Source organism: Cygnus olor, chromosome 8 (assembly GCF_009769625.2).
Source record: "Cygnus olor isolate bCygOlo1 chromosome 8, bCygOlo1.pri.v2, whole genome shotgun sequence".
Taxonomy (NCBI): Eukaryota; Metazoa; Chordata; class Aves; order Anseriformes; family Anatidae; genus Cygnus; species Cygnus olor.
In genome coordinates, this window is record NC_049176.1 from 795,337 (window position 1) to 817,769 (window position 22,433).

General features: G+C 41.4%; 2 protein-coding genes across 4 annotated transcripts in view; both read left to right on the forward strand.

Annotated features, from left to right (window-relative positions):
- The first annotated feature begins 1,019 nt into the window (after positions 1-1,019).
- EPHX4 (epoxide hydrolase 4) lies at positions 1,020-17,592 on the forward strand. Its single transcript, XM_040565496.1, has 7 exons — positions 1,020-1,325; positions 3,762-3,847; positions 7,195-7,352; positions 9,388-9,516; positions 12,075-12,178; positions 13,110-13,258; positions 16,644-17,592. Exons 1-7 carry the CDS (start codon positions 1,083-1,085, stop codon positions 16,876-16,878), a joined length of 1,104 nt encoding a protein of 367 aa, XP_040421430.1. The 5' UTR covers positions 1,020-1,082; the 3' UTR covers positions 16,879-17,592.
- Positions 17,593-17,850: 258 nt separating this feature from the next.
- Positions 17,851-22,433, forward strand: part of BTBD8 (BTB domain containing 8) — a 36,584-nt gene continuing 32,001 nt past the window's right edge. Inside the window, exons 1-2 of one of the 3 annotated variants that reach the window (XM_040565390.1) lie at positions 17,851-18,070; positions 18,159-18,335. In XM_040565390.1, coding sequence (XP_040421324.1) covers positions 17,961-18,070; positions 18,159-18,335 — 287 coding nt within the window. In that variant the 5' untranslated portion in view covers positions 17,851-17,960. The remainder of the gene's footprint in view (positions 18,071-18,158; positions 18,336-22,433) is intronic. The other 2 variants (XM_040565392.1, XM_040565391.1) reach the window with 2 other exon arrangements.

A 22,433-nucleotide genomic window follows, 5' to 3' on the forward strand; every position in this document is an offset into this window, starting at 1 on the left:
GACCAGCCTGTACCCTGAGAAACAAGGGGCTTACACCATGGAGCAGAGGTGAGCAGGATCTGCGATGAGTTGGATCAGGACTTAACTCAACTTAACTTAACTTAACTCAACTTAACTTAAGCTCAATGCCGCTTTTTTGCACTCAGCAACTACGCAGCCCATGCTTCTTCATCTTGCAGAACTAACCAACTGCAGCATGTACCTGTGTTTTGATAACCTGTAGGATCAATGGCTTAATATAGTCATGCTTTATCTTGTAATTTTGGATTACATAAATTGTTCTAATCCTGGATTACTCTTTACCTATCAGTAGGTTCACACCTGACAGGTGCTGACTGGCGCCGTTCTTTGTATCTCAGTATCTGTGGCCGCGTGTGTGACAGCCTCCTTGCCTTGTCCCTGGAGCAATTTGCAGCTAGTGAACCGGCATCAGCTTGGCTAATGTCCGCCTTGTATGACTGAGATCTCAGTAGCACATTGATCCCTGCTGGAACTGAGCTGGTAACGATGATCCAATTTCCTCTGCTAGCAAATTTCTTGATTAGAATAAATTCTATTTTTATAAATGTTCGTGCTGGAGCTCCGAATCGGCGTGTTTTTCCGAAACATGCACGCTGGCAGCATGCACTTAAGGTTGTAATGTATTACAGGCTGACCTTTCAGCGGCCAATTGGTAAGGACAGAAGGCAGTTTTACAACCACAGGGCTGCAATCGCGCAGCCACCTCCCCGAGCTTCGCTCCCTGCGCAAAGGAGGTGAGCGCGCCCCAACCCTCCGGCGGAGCGGCGGCGCCCCGGGCCCTCGCGGGGCATGGGAGGCGAGGCTGCCCCGCGTGGCCCGGCGCCGGGGGGAGCCGCTCGGCAGCGCCGGGGCCGGGCCGGGCCGCTACGGCCGGGGCGGCGGCGGGAGGGCGGCGCGGCGCTGTGCCCGGCGGCGGCGGCGGCGGCGGCGGCGGCGGGGCGAGGGCCGCGGGGGGCCGCGGGGCGGGCGTGCCGCTGCCGCTGCTGGTGCCTCAGCTCGGGCGGCTCCTGGCGGCGGCGGCGCTCGCAGCCCCTCCCGGGCGGCGGCGGCGGCGGGGCCCGATGGCGAGACCCAGCGCTGCGTGCCCGCCGCCCGCCCGCCGGCTGCTGGCGGCCGCCCGGGCGCTGCTCTTCTGGGCGCTGGTGTACGGCTACTGCGGGCTGTGCGCCTGCATCGCCGGGCTGCGGCTGCTGTGGAGCATCGGCCGGCGGCCGGGCGAGACGTTCCGCCGGGCGGTGCGGGAGAACCCCCCCGCCTGCCTCAACGACCCCTCGCTGGGCACCCACTGCTACGTCCGGATCAAGGTGAAGGCTCGGGGCAGGGCGGGAAAGGCCCGAGCGCGCCCCCGCGAGCGCGCCCCCGCCCCGTGCGCGCGGCTGACCTGCGCGCTCCCCGTGCCCGCGCGTCCCTGTCCCTGTCCCTGTCCCTGTCCCTGTCCCTGTCCCTGTCCCTGCCTCTGTCCCCACGGCCCGTCCCCGCGGGGTCCCCGCCGTGCGCCGGGGCCGCAGGGAGGAAGGGCCCCGGTCCGGACCCCCCCCGGGAGCAGCGCCCCGCGGAGCTGGGGAGCCCCCGGGGTCGTAGAAGGCGCCGCGGATGTCCTCGAGCCGTATTTGGGGTGAAACGAGTGCCGAGCCCTTAGTTCTGTGGGGTCCGGGCAGGTGCTTTTTTTGCCAGGCGGCACTGATCTGAACTACCGAGCCTCCCCGCTGCTCATGATCCGCCTGCTTTCTTTTTCCAGCATCACTGGGAGGCACGCACATGCTTCTTCACTCCTGTGCTGCATTCTTCTTCCCTATAGCGCCAAACTGCAAGTAGCTGGGGTGCTGGGAAGTGGGGACTGTGGCAGGGCGGAGAGAGCTCTGGGGGCAAAGGGAACTCTGTCGATGTGACAGTCGGTCACTCTTTTCGGGCAATATGAAACCCGCTTGCCGTTGGCTTTCCTACATGTATCCTACAGACCTGGACAGATTTCAGCAAAAGAAAGAACAAAGCGTGTTTCAGATAAGATGGCAATGTCCTACGTGTGTCTTGGGGGGCTGCAAGGATTGTTGCAGTAACAGAAAAAAGGGAACTGAAAGGAGCAACCGAAAAGGTAGAGGGTGGGCTTATTTTGAGGCATGTGACATTTAAACTGCTGCTGTGCAAGTGACGATCGAATCTGTATGGGTAAAGGCGATGTCCTTAAAAGCAATAAATAGATTAAAGTAAAAGCACTGAGGGTAAATCCCTAAAGGACACTAACTGAAAGAAGCAGGATGGAGGAGGGTGAACCGACTACCCATGAAATGAGAATCTCTGGAAGAGAACTGAGAAACTTCTGTTGTTTTAAAGGGGTCAAAGGCAGGGATGATACAGGGAATGGTGAAGATGATGTACTGACCCTAAAACGTAGTGAGAAGGTATCAGCAACTGCTTAGAAATGTACCGCCATCTGTACTTCTAGGGACTCCAAATTCACTGGCATCCCAGAAGAGAAATATTAGTGTAACTTCGGGCAAAACTGCGCCAAAAGTTCCTACTATATCTATAGTGAATATGAAGATAAGAAAACAATTTTTTCCATTCCAGAGCTCTTTCCAAAACCAAGATGTAAGTTCATGGCTTTTTAGCTGGTTGGTGACTTAGCAGTGCCAAGGTATTTCAGAGAATCTGAAGCATCTCAGGCAAGAAAAACCTGTGCAGTTGCGATCCTCAACATGACATGAGATCTTGATCTACAGCAAAGGCAGGGGTTTTTTCTTCCCTTTTTAAAATAGCAGCGATGGTGCAGGCTCTGACATTTGTTCAGGACCTCTATGACCTTTCTTCCTGCAGTTTCTTTCACATGACTTCTAAACAGCACGTTGTATTTTGTGAGCTAAGTCTTTGCTGACTTCTGTATCCACCCCTGTGCAAGAATTCAGTAGCCTGGTAGGCATAATTTCAGCTTATTTACCGGACTTGACCTTGAGTTAGTGTAAGCTTGCATTTATTCACTTCAGTGGCATTTCAGTGTTCAGGATCTGGACTGCTAACAGCAAGTTACTTGCCTGCTGGTAATTCTCGTAAGACCCATTTTCTTAAAAGGTGCATCAGAAATAGTGGCTAGGGTAGAAAGAAGATGATTACATTAAGGCTTTATTTTCTGAAGCAAGTCTGAAGCCTTGAACGGTAAAAGAAACAAGCAAAAAGTACTTGCTTTGTAGTTGCTTAACTTCGATTGCTTTATGTTTTTAAGAATGCATGCCATCCTTTATTGTGCCACACTGCAATGTGATGGTTTTAAATAGTTTTTAAATAGTTGCACAATCTTAGAAACTAAGTGAAAGTTTGAAAGTGCATTTAAAGTATACTATGTCTTAAAGTCTTTCCACAAAGCACATGCCATGTCTGTGTGAAGAAAGGTTCTAGCTCCTATGATGATCCTCACTGCCTAGTGCCCATGTGTGTGCTCTTTCAGACCCATGAGTGTGCTCATGGCTGAATCGACACACAGTCAACACAGCTTGGCACGCAGCAAGGATGCCCTGCCCAGGACTGTAGCAGCTGGGGTGTGGGATGCTCAGCATTGCCGGGGGCAGTGGTACCTGATCTCAGGAACACGTTAGACTTCAGCTTTGAGCATTGACAATTTGATTTTTTTTTCAGGGACAATACATTGTTCCTTAGAGTATTGTCTAAAGCCATTTTCATTCTCAAATCCCAGTACAGCAGTTCTATGCAGCAATAAAAACACAATGCTTCTTCTTCTCTCGTTCTAGGATTCAGGGTTAAGATTCCACTATGTGGCTGCTGGAGAAAGGGGTAAACCACTCATGCTGCTGCTTCATGGCTTTCCGGAATTCTGGTAAAACTCCCTACAAGCTTTCCTTGTATAAATGAGGCTGCTTAAGATACCTGAGAGTGATGATCAAGCTTAAATATCCTCAAAGTGAACTTTTTTATATATCTATGAATACTAAAAGCATTAAGTTCTAGTAGGAAACAAACCATTGAAATTTTTAACTGCAGCAACCACAAAAAAAGATAAAAATCCTGCAGTCTGACTTAACCCAACTGTCTTTTTTTTGTATTGTCTGTACACTTTCATTCAAATTTTGGGGAGGAACTACTCATTTTTAATGAACTTCCCACTTGGAAAACACATAACATTTATACTGACATGGCTAAACTTAGGAATTATAGTAGAGGGTGGTAAAATGAGGATCCAAGATATGTGTGCAGTATGGATGGCTTTGTTAAAAATACTACATATAAGTTTTAACTAGGGGAGGGGAAGAACTGTGAGTTCTATAGGCTACTTTGCAGCCTAATTTCAGAGTGCTACTCAGGGAAGAAGGCTCTATTTTTAGTTCATCATAAGATGAATGATGAATCACAACCAACCCAAAATGTTTGTTTGTAACAAAGAAAAGCAGTCATGTGTCCAGTGTTTGAACAGAATTGCTTGGGCTGTCACTGCCAGATTTGCCTAGTGAGGCACGGCATGCAGAACTTACACATAAAATCAATAAGTGAATAGAGGAAGTGGTGATGCCAGTAATTCAGCAAATTAAATGAGCCTTTTCCTTTCTAAACTCAGATATGGAGCTAGGCTCCAGCATTGGAATTGTGATCTTTCAAGCTGGACTCAGGTCATGCCATGATAAAGTGACCCAGGTAAAATAGAGGTCAGTTCTCTTCCCTTAGAAATTTCCTGGAGATAATAAAGGCATTGAGGATGATGGTAGAAAGTCATATTTATTACTTTACAATACATTTTCAAAGAAGGAGATTACTCTAATAATAAATTGCTAATTAAAAGTCTAAAAGCTGTAAACTTTGATTAAAAAGTCAGTTAGATGGAGGGGAGTTGCATATTCTATGCAAGCATTATGCATATCTTGCATAATGTGTATTTAACGTGTATTCTAACACAATAAGACAGCTGAGACTAGAGCTAATTTCCCCTGCAGTGGGAATAATATGCAAAATTCAGCATTTTATGTATTTATTCTACTGAGATCCAGTGTATTGTTTTCAAAATTCAGAGAGCTGCTTTCATGGTTTGCAATGGTAAATGACAATTAGTCTATACATTAGTCACACTACAAATACTGATGTTGGTTTGTTAATTCAATTAGTGCAGAATTTTAATGCAAGAAAAGAGATTGTTCTGAGAGCATGTGATAAAATAATCACAAGAGATTTTTAAAGCAGCATCAGCTTTGTACTGTTTGACTAGCAAAAAAAAAATGGATAAAAATGGATAAGATTCACAATTCACAGTTACAATTCTCAATTATAACAACTCCTCTGCCTTCAAATGTCTCAAGGTTATAAGTAGGGCAACTATAACCAGACAACACTGACCTTAGCAAGTGACTGAGTACATCTGAAGATGAAAGATCACTAAAGAATATAACGCACCAGCGCCATTAAGTGCTTTAGATGTGCAAGAACTTGAAAATCAATATCAATTTTGTGGAAAGACAATATTCAAATATTTGAAAACGAGCATGATGTATTGAGACAGCTGAGTACCTATAAAGATATGCGTTAGCTCCTAGACTTTATACAAGCTGCCCTTCAGAAATAATGTGATCAGAAAGTCACAGAGTAGTTTCCATTATTCAGCCTTATGAAAATGAAGGCATCCACCAGCGTTTCCAAATTATACCTGCAGAACAATTGTCCAGTAGTTACATTTCAGATAGGGTTAAAGGATTTCTTTGGATATAAAGCCCAGTCAGCCAGACATTTGGTGACTGATGGACTGTTGTGAAAACAGGAGATGAGGATAGCAACTAGACATGTTTCTAAAACAAACGCAGTTTATTTATTTATTTATGGGCTTTGTTGATTATTCTTACTCAGGTATATATGATAGCTGCAACAGTTACCATGGCAAATTCAGCTTCCAAGTTATTGTATAATGCCTTTAAAAATTTAATTCCTAGAGATCTGTGCTAAGTCTTGCATTTGCATTATACAGCACTGACATGAAAAGATTCTGACTGTTCTGTTTACATGAATACAAATTTCTATAATTAATGGGTATTATTGTAATATTACTTACGGTATGTTCAAAATCCCTACTAGGCTGGAGGCAAAGCTAAAGTGGAACAGCCAATGGACTGATATAGACACTGTTTGAATTAAGGTAGAATTCTGTGCTTCTGATGATTCAAATGCTTTGTATCATTTATCTGAGACTGTTGAAACGAGAGCAGAAATAAAAGCTAGATCCTAGCAAAGAGGGATTCAGCCATTGTTACATAGACCTAGAAGGATCATGTTTTTCGTGTACCTTTCTATTGCAATATAAGATAAGGCCATGTCTTTCTTGGTAGTGGCTATTCTGAAATTTAATTGGTTTAAATTAACAATTGAAGGCAGGTAGTTCTTGTAGGATCAAGCCTTCCATTTTCTTATTGTTTTTGCTCTTATAACGCAGTCATCCACTCACTATGTACTAATACAGAATGAGGAATAGCCCAGGACTTACTAAGTTCTTTACCTTGTATGTCTTTAAAGTACGTAATGCTATCACTCTTTTCCATAGAAATGCAAACAATACAATACTTTATGCAGTACCAACACACTGTGAGATTGCTCTGGAACAATTCTGGTAGTATAGCAATACAGAGGTATACATAACATAAATCATATGGAATTCACCATGTTCATTTGTTATTCATTGTATTTCTTTCTTTGGTTAATTTAGCATATGAATTATCTGACATTCCTTTTCTGAAGAGAAAAAAAAAAATCTGTCCCTTGAAGCATATTTCCCTAGTCTTACCAAAATTTGCATGTGAACAAGCCAGGGAGGAAAGAAAGCTTGTCAGACCTTTCTTTTTGGATGATATTATGGTTACAAAGATAAAACAGAATACTCCTCTCTGTGCTCTGGTTGCCTGCTTCCTTAGCAACAAAGAGACCACGCCAGACTCTAGAAACTGTTGAAATATCCAGGCTCTGGCCATGCCCACTCTCTAGCAGCTGCATTTCCTTACTGGAGAATTCAAGAAGGGAGCACAAAATTGCTGTAGCCACAAACTATCAGCGTACCACAGAAAGAAAAAAGAATCTCATTGCAAACAAAGCCATGATAACTTACATTCAGCTATCTGGGAGCAAAAGCATTGACTGCATTTTAGTATCATACTGTTTGACCTTATAACTCCAACTTTATTTTTTCCCCTTTGTTAGGTATTCTTGGCGCCATCAATTGCGGGAATTTAAAAGCGAATATCGAGTGGTGGCCCTGGATTTGAGAGGTTATGGAGAAACAGATGCTCCTTCTCACAAAGAAAATTACAAGTTAGATTGCCTGATAACAGATATAAAGGATATTTTGGAATCTCTGGGTGCGTTAAAAGAGAAACTACTCAGATCATAGACAATTTAATTTTCTGGGAAAAGAAAACATTAATATTTATAATTGATTTCAAAAAAATGCATTCTGTTTAATATATACACGTTATAGATATGTATGGATATAAAGCTAAGGATACTTGTATTTTATGGACTATTATCAATACTAGTGGAAAAAAATTGTTTTCCAGTTGTGACATGTATGTCTGCCTAAACAATATGTACAGATGATTTTTCCATCATGAGTTTAAAATGCTGTGAAATCCAGCAGGACAAACCTATGGTCTTTTCCCCTAACTAAAAAGACTTTCACTTACTCCTACCCATTGCGCTCAATGGGTACTGTTGTAGATTAGTCTAATAGCACTTGCAGACAAGAGAACTGGTATCAGGCGAAATTATTCTAGCACAAACAAGATTGAATAAATGTTGTGGGCTTTACAAATATGATGACAGTGCATCTGCTGTATTAAGAAAAAAAAAAAATCCCAAAATACTACTCCTGCATGGTAGTCAGTGCACAAGAGCTGAATCACTGTGTCTTATACAACAATGAAAGCAACAGAAGGAAGAACAGGGAATACATTGCTCTCTGTGGCAAATACACGGTGTGATGATCTTGAACTAAAGCAAGTGTGCAAAATTTGCTCCTCCAGTTCAGCAGGAAGTATAGCTGTTCTGGCAATAAACTAACAAGTAGTGAAGGGTATTTCTCCTCTGTACCAATAATAAGATGAGATTAGACCCATTCTCTGAACCATTTTAATTCCTTGGATACTCTAGGGATACAGTGCTAGGGATAAGTATAACTTCCTGCATTTCACATGAAGAAATAGCAGAGCAGTGATACCAGTCTTAAGGTTTGAATTTAGGATTTGCTTTGATTGTGATATTTGAATAGCGTCAAAAGATTGGGCAAGCTGTCCCCACACTGTGTTTACATTTTCCAACTTTCACTGGTTGTGTTAATCTCCATGGTAATGCCATGGTTATGCTTGTGAAGTGCTCTCATCATAATGCAATTTCATAGGGATTTGAATATTTCTGGGGGAAAAAAAAAAGTATTTCTGAGGCTTCCTATCATAGTTTGTTCTAACCCCAAGGTAAATTCTTTTGGAGAACTTGATTATATCAAAAATGCTCCATGAGATTTCTATTCAAGAGGGGTTTTAAGATGCTTTGACAAATGTGTCCAAATTTCTGTCAGAATTCAAAACATTTGGGCTTTTATACATTTTATTTGTAGCATACATACTCAGTATTACAATCCTCAAGGAGGATTGTGATGGCATGTGAGACTGTAGTATGTATTCCAGGAAGGGTTAAAGGAGGAGTAGTTAGGCTTTCAAAAACAGTCATGATTTTCCCTCCTTTTATTGTTGCAAAAGTCCCATTTTCATCAATGGAAGAATAAGTAGATGAATGCTAAGAGCTTTTAAAATTGCCATTAAAACAGCATGTGGAAAAGTGCTACAAGCCTGCTAAATATATAAATGTGTTTAATATGTATATGTATTATATATATGGCTATTAAGTGTAATTCCCCCTTTTTGCATAATGGTGGTGTTTAGTCCTTAGATAACCTCCCATATTCAGAGCAATTCATAAAGATTAATTTTGTTCAGGAGGGGCTCAGGACATCTCAGTCTTTCTGTTTGCAGTTTCAAACTCCAAACTCCCTAAACACAGTAACTGTACATGCATTATAATGACTGCAACTTGAATCATGCATTTGACCCTGAATTAGCTGATATGTGAACAGTGTGGCTATTTGGATGCCAAATTACTTCAGCTTCACATTTACACTTCAAGTGTGATTGAAGCTAAATTAAATAATTTTAATTATGTGCTAAATTTTTAGCTATAATAATGCACTATTTTTTCTGCCTTTAGTAATGGAAGCAGTGCAGTATTACATAGTTACGTTAATACATGTGCTGGACCACCTATTTTACCCAGAAATTGCAATATTTTTTATGGATACACATTTCACTGAAATAAAAGCACAAATCTGTGTTTATGTGGTAGGATACAACAAGTGCGTCTTGATTGGCCACGACTGGGGAGGAATGATCGCTTGGTTAGTGGCTATATGTTACCCTGAAATGGTGACTAAGCTGATTGTGGTTAATTTCCCTCATCCTTCTGTGTTTACAGGTGAGTTTTATAATAGTTATAATGTTACATATGTATATGTGTTAATCCAGACTATTTGCATTTTCATTAAGATTGTGTTTGCTTTGATGTTGCTTAAAGAAGAACCAACTACTTGCTCTTTTAGATGTTCAGCGGATAAGTTACCAGAACTCAGTCCTTCTCACAATCTGGACTGTATTTTATGAAGCTGTAAAGTATTAGGTATTTTACTTTGGGAAAAAATTTACTGTAGGAAGTGGGAGTGTTTGCAAGCAAATTTACTGATCTTTTTTCTTAATCCTGGAAGGTTCACAAAAACATAATTTTCATGTACATGAACCTGGCAGGATAAAGTTCCCTGAACATGAATGTGTATTGCATTATGCCTAGGTTAAGGTCTCACTGCATTATTAAAACTACAAAACAGCCTTTGTATAAATGACGATCAGACTTTTAGAGTTTAATCCTGATTTAGGTGACAAATGAAACTATGATCTTGTACAATATTCATTGGAACAAGATGACTTCTTCAGGCTACATACTAGAGGAATGTGCTAGCAATGAGTTCAGAAAGGGTGCACTAGTGGAATTTGTTGTGTGATAGGCTTTGAGCTTGTCTGCTACCCAGAATGACAAAATATTTCGTAGGTATTAGATCTATGTTCAGTAGTTACAATGACAGTAGTATCTCATTGATTTTAATTTCTTAAATTGCAGACTTTATACTATTTCCATTCTAAAGTCACCCCACTTGCCCAGAAATAGTTGAGAAAACTCAGTGAAGCTTTAATTTTCATCTCAGAACCATTCATACCTATTGTTCTCACAGTGTTCTTGGCCACCTTTCTATGGTATTAAAGAATATTTTGCCAGATAGTTAAGCTTCACTTACCCAACGAAATGTCTGTTCCCCACCACTGCAGCAAGCAGGAGCTTTTGCAGCATTTTCACTGAGATTGGGAGCCAGGCTGTACAGAAGCAAAATACATATTACTATAGCTTTTCTTAGTATTTGTTTGCATATTTTTAAAAGTACAAAACATGTTATGTACCTTGAAAAGTATCCCTGGATCAAATTTGTTTGACTGTGGATTAAATGAAAATAGCTTATAAATGGAGTATTCTCCATTGCCTTTAATATCGTAATCTTTACTATGATAAAAGTCTGGGTTTTAATTATTTTTTTATTTACACAATTAATTCTGTAATAGCCGTTAACATCCTCCCAACCACTCCTAAGGGATTATTGTATTTATGCATTTGAAATCACGATCTTTGTTTGTGCCTTACATATCACTACTTTGGGCACACCTTAATGACTTAGACTTAGTTACTTAATGCATGCCATTTCTCGTTGCTAACTGATAGCAATTATGATACCAGATTTTTTGAGAGTTTCCATCTCAGGATTTTTTGACTTACCACTACATTCACATATTCTAACATCAATGGACTGGTAACAGTGCTGTATTTGTTAGATTAAGCAATGAGGCAGGGAAGTCTCCCTATTAGAAAATGGTGATTTATTCTTTCCCAATATTGAGAAAATCTCTATAATCCTCTTAGTAAAATTATATTTTTAAACAAAAACTTTGTATGTCAAGCAATATTGGAAATATTTTAGTTTAATAACATATTTGGAAACATAATAGTAACATATTAGCACAGAAAAGTCAAGTAAGCATTATCGATGATGGTCCATTAATGGAAAAATGTAATGACTGATGCAGTTTAGGAGTGTGTAAGATAAGAGTGCTTAGAAGGTAGCTGAGGCTCCAATTTACTTTTTTTTTTTTTTAAACCCATTTTTATTCACTACCAGAATGGGAGTGCAATTTTGCTTTTCTGAATTTGCATATCTAAAGGATAGGTTCTAGACCTCCTGGTATCTGCGTACATTCTGTGCTTGCTTTGAGAAGTTAGACACTTGAATGTCAGTGTTGGCTCTTGCAATTTATCAGAGAGACAAAATTTCAGTTTCAAAAAAGAGACTGCAAATTTGGCTATATCACTCTCCTGTCATATATTCTTCAATGTCTTTCAAAAGTGGCACTGTAATCTTGATTACGGTTCTTGAAATTGCCAAGAAAGAAGACTTAGAAAAATTCTGTCCTTTCATGACCAGGATTGATACTCCCTTTACAGTGTAAGTGGATTATCATTTACGGATTTCTGTACATCACATCTTTGATGACAGAAATACATTAAGACAGAAGTAATACTTGCATTTATGCCTCTTATTCTGCACCTGAAAAAATACCTTGGACTCACTACACAAATAGATCTCTAAGTGAAAATCATATCAAGCAATTAAACTCTCAAATGTCAGTGCTCTCACCTAATCTTTGACAGGTTTCAGTTTTGCTGTCTGTTTCTATTACCACTTATAAAACAAGAAGTATATTTTAATGGCCACATCACATACTTACTCCTGAAACAGTAATCATCTTATGTAACATAGCATACTCGAACGTAGTATTTTTAAAGCATTCCTTTAAGTTTAAAAAATAGTGATATCAACAGTAATTTGCTTTGAGTCATCAGTTTTCATTTTTAATTCATGGGCATTTTTGTTTCAGAATACATTCTACGACATCCATCACAACTGATTAAATCTGCTTACTACTTCTTTTTCCAAATGCCATGGTTTCCTGAATTCATGTTTACAGTAAATGATTTCAAGGTGAGCAAACTGAGTGCTCTTCTTTATATATTTAACTGTCCGTGATGGAAGAATTGCCTACCTATGTTGGTGCCTTCTGATGTAATAATTACTGGAAAAAATACAGAGCTTTCTGATTTTTCTTCAGTTGTATATATTTATACAAAGTGGAATATAAGTATATACCATCTGTGGGATTCATAATTGCTTTTGCATTTCTGGCAGACATTCAGGTACATACATCCTTTTAACCTCCATCTCTACTGTGTGTTGCTCCACCTCAGTAGTCAGCTAACATTTTACTTCTGCCCATGCTGTGGGACACATTTGGTGCCTGGAGAACTCCTGCTGGCTTAGCCAAAGCTTCCTGTGAGTGGTGGGCCATCCTCTTGTCCCTCACTGCCTGCTTCAGGGCAGGCAGCCTGGGAGTCTGGCTAGCACATTCTTCCAGGTGATTAATGGTGCCCGAGAAACCAGTAAGGCCAACACCTTACATAACATTAAACAATCAGTACAATTGTGTAGAAATGGAAAAAGCAGCTGAAGGCGTGCATCCTCCCAGACGCATGCAGCCCAGTACCGTGCTCCCGGTGCTGCATGCCCGTGGGACCGTGAGGTGGGGAGCTCCCATCTCCTCCCTCCCACCCTCTCAGCTGCTGGGGCCCATCCCCGAGAAAAGTGTGTGCCTGCAGCCTGCCTCTGCCTCTCACGTCGCTGTGCAGAACTGAGTAACTTGGTGATACTCATGTTTGCCTATACTGTAATTATTCTGGAGTAAGTTACACCAGAAATAAGTTTAGTGTGTGCTTTACATATAGCTCTCTAATAAAAGCATTTGAACCATTCATTCTATTCCCAACAACGTATAAATAGATTTTAGAAAGATGTGTCCTCTTGAAGGAGAAAAATAACATTTCTTAGATATCTTAGGCTCTTTATTCTTCCTTTGTAGGTTCTGAAAAGTTTATTTACCAGCCAAGCCACTGGAATTGGAAGGAAAGGCTGCAGATTAACAGCAGAGGATATCGAAGCTTATCTCTACATCTTTTCACAACCTGGAGCATTAACTGGACCCATCAACCACTACAGAAATATTTTCAGGTCAGTGTAACATTCCGCAACAAGGTAAAATATTCTAGAGACCTCTAGAGGCCAAAAACGTTATTGTATCTTCTGCTACCAACATAGAAGAGAAAAAAGCCAATTGTTTTTAAAGTTTTAACAAGCGATGAATGCGTTGAGTGTCAAGCAGCCCAATGCAAAGTTAATTTTATGATGTATCCACGCAAAACAGTGAAACAACCAGAGTGCTGGTAAGGAAAATCTTTGTTCACAGTCTGATAAAGTGAAGCCTCTTCCTCACGGACAGAACTCATGGCAATCACAAAAATTCATCTCTAAACAATACTTGCAAACAAATAATTGATGTTAATTTGTATTATAGCTCCAAGTAAGTTACCCTCACTTTTCCTTGTAACTTTACAAAACTGTGTCTGGCTTCAATTTTATTGTGCTTGGGCTGTTTTTTATAAAAACATTAGTTAGTTTGTTTAGTAACTAACCCCTTTTACTAACCCCTTTTTTTTGTTCTTGCATAGATTTCATATTGCTCACTGGCACCACTGAGCATGTATAGCAGGGAGCAGTCATGGAAAGCCAGCATCATAGGAAAGATTTTTGCAAGCTTAATATTTTCTCAAACAGTTTTCTGATCGTTTTAACTTGTGGAAGTCACTGGCTTGGCCTTAGTGGCTGACACTGTGTGGTTATCTACCACAAGCTTAACAGGGCCAGAGCATCTTTGATTCTGCTTATTCTCTGTTTGTGACTTGCAGCCTTATAGCTAGCTACAAGGAATATACCAAGAGGAGTGGGTTTGAACTCTTTAGTCCCTTCCTGCCTCCAGGCTTCAGCAGTGCTAAACCTCCTGAGTGCCTCTCTAGCTTCCCTAAACTCAGCAGAGTCTCTGCAGTAGATTAACTTTTCATTTTCCCTGGACCACGCTTAGTGTCACCCTTACTGCTCTTCCTGTGCCTTCCATGCTGTTCCTGGAACTACACAGCAGGGCCCCAGCGTAGGGCTAACAAGGAGCTAGGGAGGCAGGAGAATCCTAAGCCTTGCTCGTCACATTTGCTGCAGCACCTCGCACCTGTGAGCACACATGAACCAGCTGCTTCTCTGACAGTGACAGGGAAGGAGCTGTGACAGCTGGTAGCTGGATTGCTGTGGGATTCTGATGAGATGAGAAGAGTTGCACATTTCAACTATTGTTTCAGGCTTTCTGCAGGCTCAAGAAAGAAAGCTTAGTATCAGTTATTAATCAGAATGGATTTTCACATATATTAATTACTGTTGATCACTATTAATTACTGTTAATCACTACTAATTCCTCTGTGTGTGTATGTTTATGCACTTTTTGGTTTATTTTTTTGATGAAAGTGGGCTGGCACTGGTCACCTATATGTGAAAGGTTTCCAATCCATTGCTATTCATCTGGAGTTTTGGCTCTTCGGGGCTTATTTTTTCTAGGAAGTTATTTCCAAAGAGATGATTGAAATCACCTACTTCCATCCATCATGAGCACATTCTTGTATAAACAGCACAGCAGTCATTCCGTTCACTGTACTTTACATACAGGCCCAGGAGAGTTTTCCTAAGGCAACAAATCTTGCAAGGCACTTAGCACAAAGGAATAATAATGAACTGTACAGTAGTGAAAGATATATAAAAATAGTAAAGGGATCCAGAATAGTTTGAAACTTAAAGAGATTAATGTAAATGTACTGAACCAGATCATCAGATAACCAATTTAAAAAAACGATACTATGAATGAGCTATGGTTCAGTGGGTTGGGTCAATTTGGTTTGAAAAATGAGATCTAAATCCACTGCTACAAAAGTCATTTTAAGACTTTTCCAAGTTCATCCATCAAAATGAAATTAAATAATTATGTGCAATTAAATAATAATGTGACATTTCATTAATAATTATTGATGTTATATGTAAGTAGAGAGGAGGAATGTCTTCAAAGTCTCCAGTTTTGTCTTACATTAAACTAATGCATGCCATCTTTGTTCTTCGTCTTTCCCTTCTTACAGAGTATAGTTTCTTAACTAACTCCCAGGTTTCAACCTAGCACTCTATCTGTCATAACAGTTCATTTGGAATATTGTTTTTATATATTATCGGTTTAAAATTGTTGTTTGGGCATCAGCATAGTAATGATTTGTATCTGATCACAGAATCTGTTCTGAATTGTTGCAGCTTGTCTGTTCCAATATGTGGCTAAGATAAAGTAATTCAAGAGTGGATATAGATAAAATTTTCAGCATCTCTGAAATAGATGCTTTGGAATAAATTCTGATGTGCTAATATGACTTATGTTGAAATAGTCTTTCATTTGTACCTATTTGTCTTCTATCATCTAATGTCTACCATTAACATATGGGAGCATTTGTAAAGTAATTCCATTTAAAATAATTGTATTACAAAAAAATAATGAAAAGCTTTTATGGGAAATTTAAATGGGTCATCGTGGCAGTATAATTTTTATTAACATTTTACCTTCTAAGGGCTTTTCTTCAAAATATCAACAAAATGACATATAATGTATTTATCCTTAAACCACTTTCAGTCTACCAAATCTCTGGGTTGTGATGTTTGGGTTTTAAAGAGATTATTACTCCATGAGAGGCAAATTTTTAAGGAACAGTGTTCTTTCACAGATTTAGGTATGTAAATCCAAGGCCTTCAGAAACATACTGTAACTCTTTGGACAAAGAACTCTATTCCAGTTTGAAAGTTATCATGAATTTCATAGAGTGAATGTAACTGACTTCAGTTCAGTATTGCGGTCATCAGTGTTCTATAGAATATCTTTTTCTAGAAATACTTTTACTTTTAGCTATACCACGCAATATTTAATTTTGGTTAGGTCTGAAACACTCTAGCTGCTGTCTTCCACAGTGTCCAAAAATGGCAGCCTGCCATTTCCTTTACTTTTTGGGAAAGCAGTTGGGCTAGTCAGGATGATTTGAACACATATTCTAATTGTGATTCAAAGCATCATATTTCATTAAAACCTACTTACAGTAAACAATACAGGTTCAGAAATTTGCTATAGCATTCATCAACCCAGGGAAATCCACTGACCGACAGCATTCTGGTCACATTATTCTACGTTCCCTTTTGCAGAGACCATGTGGCTCCTGAGCTCTGCATCTTGAGGAAGCACCATTTGTGCTCCAAAAATAAGACCTCTGTTGCAACCAGCTCCTGATATCAGACATGTAACTTTAGCATCCTTAAAAACAGTTAGAGTACTTTGAGGCACATTAGTGTTTTATTGGTGTTGTAGAAGATAATACAGAACCTGGAAAGCTTGCAATAAGATTATATGTGTTGATTTCAAAAGCTAAGTTGATTGAAACCTGTCTTGGTGATTTCTATAAAACAAGACTAAATGAAGTATATTTTATTTTTAAAGCTGCCTACCTCTGCAGCACCATGAAGTCATCATGCCAACCCTGCTGTTATGGGGAGAAAGAGATGCGTTTATGGAAGTTGATATGGCAGAAATTACACGGATTTATGTTAAAAATCATTTCAGATTAACTATTTTGTCTGAAGCCAGTCATTGGCTCCAGCAGGATCAACCTGACATAGTGAACAAGTTGATATGGACCTTTCTAAAGGAAGAAACAACAAGAAAAAGAGAATGACTGTTTGTACATGTTCTAAGGGGTCTACATAAAAGCTCTTCAGATTTAAAAAGTAATTGTTATCAGGGCCATATTTCCAGCCTGCCTTCTATTTTGAGCTCTGTTAGAGAAAAGTGTTTTCAATGTACTGTACATTTGGACACCAATGTTACTGCTAAAAGAAGAAGTGAGTATGAGAATATCTGATACCAACATTGGTTTTACCTGTATACTTGTATTTTGCACATAAAAGCACCTGCCTTAAGATATATGTATTTGTACAGAAAGAAAATCACAGAAAGTTGCTTGGTTTTGTTTTCTCCCTTGCTTTATAGTCTCAACGTGTGGTGCCTTTTACAAATTTATAATGAAACAATGGAGCGGTGCCATACAGAGGGAAGTCGTGGGTTGTCATTCTCAATTTGCCTGATTTTTTTTTTAAATTTTACCATTATTTACCCTTATTTCACCATTAAACAGTTACTAACTCTTTTTATTATCTGTATTTGAGCATATTGAATGACTGAAAACTTTCTGGGCACATTTCTTGTCTTCAAGTGAATAATGACACATCTTGTTGTATTGTTGGATGCAGCTGCTTTGTGTGATGTGTTTTTTTCTTTTTGGACTGAAAAATGGGAACCTGTACACTCAACATACCTGAACAAGGAGAATGGAAAATTACGATCTAATGTGTATCGAGTCCACCTCTGTCCAATAAAATGCAACTGACACTACTCCCTTTATCTGGCTTCCTACGGAGCGGTTTCTTAGCGAAGCTTCCAGCTGGGCCGAGCTAGCCGAAGTGCCCGGGCACCGAGCAGCCGTGCTCATGCTCGCGGCGGGGGCGCCGGGCCGCGAGGCCGCGCCGCCTCCTGCATCGCCCCGCCCTTTTGCACTGCCACGCCTCTCTGCATCGCCCCGCCCCAGCCTCAGGGGAGGGCGGGGGCAGGCGGGCCCCGCCGCCTCCCATTGGCGGCGGGCTCCCCCCGCTCGCTGTGCGGCGCTCCCTGGGCTACCCCGCGGGGCTGGCGGCGCCTTCGCGAGTAGCGCGGGGCGCGCAGCCGAGGCACCGTGAGTGATCGCCGCCCCGCCTGCGGCACATGGCGCGTTGCGGCGGCGGCTCCGCGCCGAAGGGCCCCGGCCCGGGGGCGGCGGAGCGGCAGCGGCTGCGGGAGGCGCTGGCCGAGCAGCTGCGGCGGGACGTCGGCAGGTGAGCGCGGGGCGAGGTGGGGAGGCGGCGGTAAGACGGTAACGGCGCTGCTAACGGCGCTGCTAACGGTAAGGGTGCGCTCCCGCAGGCTGCTGGCGGAGGGGACGCGCTCCGACGTGACGCTGCGGGCGGGCGGCGCGGCGCTGCGGGCGCACCGGGCCGTGCTGCTGGCCAGGGCGCCGCGGCTCTTCGCCCCGCTGGGCAGCCCCCGGGAGGCGCTGCGGCTGCGCGGCGTGGGACCGGCCGAGCTCCGGCGCTTCCTGCGGTGAGTGCGCGGCCGCGGCGGGCCGGGCTCCCCGTGCTGCCTGCGGGAACGCCGGCTGGGGGCTCGCCCCTGCCCAGCAGCCTGCGGGGCGCCCTCCCGTAGCTGCCCGCTTCGGCACGGGTTTGTAAAGTGCGGGCGGGCTTCGGAATGGGACCGGGGGAAAAGTTGCAAAAACCCGGAATGTGTCCTTTAAACCGGCTGCGGCTGTTGGCACCGCTGAGAGTAGGGTTGCCTGGTGGAAACAGCGAAGGAAGGACTGCTGAGGGGTGCCCGGCCCAGCACAGCGCGCTGGGACGCCAGAGCCAGGAGTACCACGGCGGGGCAGCAACTGGTGCAAGGGTCGGTGTGCTGCCCCTGTGCCAGCTGTTCGCAGCGATGGGGCATCTCACGGGGCTGCTAAACCCTAGGCAGGTACCTCTGGAGTGCTGGCTGCTGCTGTACTGAGCGCAGCCATAGGCACTGTCAGACTTTAGAAGACATCAGGATGCGCCTCGAAAACACATGCGCTTCTAGGCTTTAGAGAGTTGGCAAGAGGAAGGGGAAGGTGTTGCAGTTGTAGAGTTTAATGCCTAAAATAACATAGGCTGACCTCTCCCTATTGGTGTCATCCATCCTTTCCTTAAAGGTGTAAAGGCAGCAGATGGCTAAAATATGTATTCAGGATATTAAAATTGCAGTAAGTATGAAAGAATACTTTTGCACTGAGAGTAGCATCTAAAACACAGTCATTGTAGTTGGGCAGGCCGATGAACAAACGTGTGTTTGTCAGCTTCCTACTACAGCCTCAAGCAGGAGCATCAGCCAAGCAGTGAGAAAGAAAACAGGGGGTCTGTCTTAGATTTTTCTTAAATTCATCATTAGTTCAATTTCATTAATTTGCTTCATATTCGTGTAAGTGGCAGTACAGAAGACTTCCATGCAGAAGCATGACACTGCAAATCAAAAACATATATATTTTAATTTTTTAATTGGGAAATTATTGGGAATAATGATTTCATTACCTGCTGTTATATTATACCTTTGCTTTCTTACTGGTAAGCACTTGATATGTCTACAGTTCATAAACATTTGCTTTCAACTTTGTGTTTGCTGAAAGGCAAATAATGATCTCCAGAGTATTGCAGGTTCTCCAAAAAGTATGCTTTTAAGTCTTGAAAAGCATCTTTTGATTCAAAACAGTTCATCTAAATATAAATGTTTTTTAGTTCTTAAAAACTCTTTTTTGAAAAGAGTTCTCAAACCTTTCAAGCCTTAAAGTCAACCTCCACACATACTATGAACGACATATGAAGTGCATTTTACAAGATGGTTGTTTTTTCTTCATCTTCAGTGCTGTTTGCCACTTCAGCTTTTGAATTCTCTAACCTAGCACACTGTGGAAATGTGTGTCACAGAAAGCACTGAAGTTGGACGGACACGAATGGCTTTAGACCAAGGAAAAGAAGCAGCACTGGTTGAAAGGAGCCTAGTTTCATTGTTGGACTGATGACTTCTGCTTGTAGCGATGGTACTTACAGCTAAGATATAAATGACTTCGATCTCAGCAAATCCAAAATAATGCCTTGATTTACAGCTTGAGGTTGAGAGGAATCAAGCCTACTTCATCTCCATGCTGAGTTGTAACAAAGACCTTCATAAAGACCCATTGTTGTGGTTGAGCTCCTGAGAGAAAGTTGTAGTCTACAAAAGTTGTAGGTTTTATGGTTATAAATAATGTTCTTCTATCAAACAGAAGTGGAAGCCTAGTGTAGTATTGAAGCATTCATCAAAGCTGTAGAAAAAATCTCATTCCCACTTCCTGTTTGCATTTAGCTTTTCTTTTAGCTTTCCTTTGGGACTTAGGGATTTTTTTCCCACAAGCTATATTCGGCTTGCACCTCAGCGGGACTTACTTCCTTTGGGCCCCTGTCCCTCTTAATCAGGAGGGACATAAGTTACAAGTTACTTGCGTGCTGTGCAGCTCCTATTGCTAAACTTCTGAGCACTTTTGAGCAGGGAGGAGGATGTGGTGAACTTCATGGTCTTTCTGCACAGCCTCAGCATGAAGTAGGTGAGCAGCTGAGCACTGTTTTGTTTCTGTCCCTACACCTCACTGTCTGAGGACACCAGGAAGAAACTGTTGGTCACCAGAAGTACAGCATCCGTATTACAGACACTGCTCACCCCCCATTTTGTCAATATGACAGTAATGTAATATTGACTCTGCCCTCCAATAGCTTTCTGTCAAATCTTCAAAAACGCAACCAGAAAAGGTCAGCAACTGCAAACACGTCACTGTCGCGAGTTTACTGCTCCAGCAGGGTTCTGCAGTCTGCCTTGAGAGGCGATCAACTTAGCATACCTGAAGGACAGCAGTTTGTCACATGTCATTAGATCATTAATATCTTGCTGTCTAAGAGGCAAACTGCTTTTTACCCTTTGTCCCATGAAGGGTAAGAAAGTATGTGAAGTTATATAGAACCTGTATTTTGAGTTGACTACTTGCTGTGGTGAGGATGGTCTGTTGAACTAAAGCATGTTAGGGGAATTTGTTCCTTGAGATTGCTAAGACATGAGAAAGGAAAGTATTCTTAATAGGTTTGGAACCTACATTTTATTACTTCATACCACTTAAAAATGCAGGAAAGCACAGGTATGCAAAATATATATGCTACATGGTCAAATAGGATCTAGATGAGAGATTAAATTCTATAGATCATCAAGCAGGAGTATGCAGAACATATATAGTATGCACACACATACATGTGTGTATGCACACACAAACATCTACCTATGCACACATTAACAGAATGTTTGGTCTTGGATATGCAGTGCTTTTTTAGCAAGTCTACAGCCTTAACTGTAAATCATCTCAATTCATTGTAATGCCACCATGCTTTTAGGTACTTTGAAATACTGGTAGAATGGCTTCCAGTAGAGTTGTAGTGGGAAGTTGTTTTTTTTTTTCTGTTTGTTTGTTTGTTTCTATTTTACCAAGGCAAAATGAATGCTTCTAATAAATAAAGGGGGTATAAATTGTATTTATGGGCATGTGGGGGCTGGGGGCTGTTTTCTTAAATGTTTTTGTTTGTCTTAGTTTTTATTCCCCAGTAAATATTCTGATGATCTGTGCTCTGGAGTGCAGGTCTGAAACTGAGCATCAAGATGTTATTAATGTCAGGGCCTGCTGTCATCCAGCTGAGGAAAATCTGCCCAAATTCAAAATGAGCACCTCCTCAGCTGATAGGCTAGTTAGAAGTTCAGGCTGTTCTGTGCCTGAGCTAGACGTTTTTCCCTGTAGTTGCAGTCTTGATTTGGTGTTTTAATTTTTAACTGCTGTATTTTTAAATATTCATCTGCATGCTGTTTTAGACTAGTATTAGAAATGTTATGGGTAGGAAAGGGGAGGATAATTGTATATCATAACAAATATCCCTGTTACATCATATAACCAGAGGAAAAGTTTCTTTACTGGTGTGTGTTACTTTAAAGTGTGCAATATGTATTTTTTCCTTTCATACACTTATGTTTATTTGAGATTTTGAATAGCTTAATAATGTCACAGTGTTTCAGTACTGGTTTAAATAAATAAATAAAATAAAAATGGCAATCTGGCATTTCAGTTTGGAAAAGATAGCTTTAGAAATCAAAGTCTAGTTACTACTCTCATTATCTTCCAATATTTGTATTAAAGGGATGTGGTTTAAGGAAGGCCAGAAGAGGACCTAATGACAGGATGATGAAGTTAAAAAGCAATAAATATGGATGGAATACAAAGGAATACAGTTGTCATTGTGACGTTTACAGCCACAGGGATCAATGTGCAGCACCAGCAGTTGATTCAAAGTAGACCAGCCAAGGCTTTGACCTTGTTATGTTTGTATAGTTGCATACCAGGCAGTAGAAGGATGCTACATCTAGTATAAGTACAGAGAAAAACATTCTTGAAGGTGAGCTACCAGACAGCGTGATGACAATAATCTTTCTGTAGACTCACCTTTCCTTTATAGAATAAATTTTAGGCTGTAACAACTACCTACGATTAGTGCAACAGATGCCCAATAGCATTGTTGCAGTTTCACCTGTCACTTAGTCACACCTCTTGCAATCTCCCTGTTG

Coding starts and splice junctions, on each gene's coding strand:
- EPHX4 (XM_040565496.1), top strand. CDS start 1,083: ATGGCGAGACCCAGCGCTGCGTGCCCGCCGCCCGCCCGCCGGCTGCTG. Junction 3,848..7,194: donor CATGGCTTTCCGGAATTCTG/GTAAAACTCCCT, acceptor CCCCTTTGTTAG/GTATTCTTGGCGCCATCAAT. Junction 7,353..9,387: donor GGATATTTTGGAATCTCTGG/GTGCGTTAAAAG, acceptor TTTATGTGGTAG/GATACAACAAGTGCGTCTTG.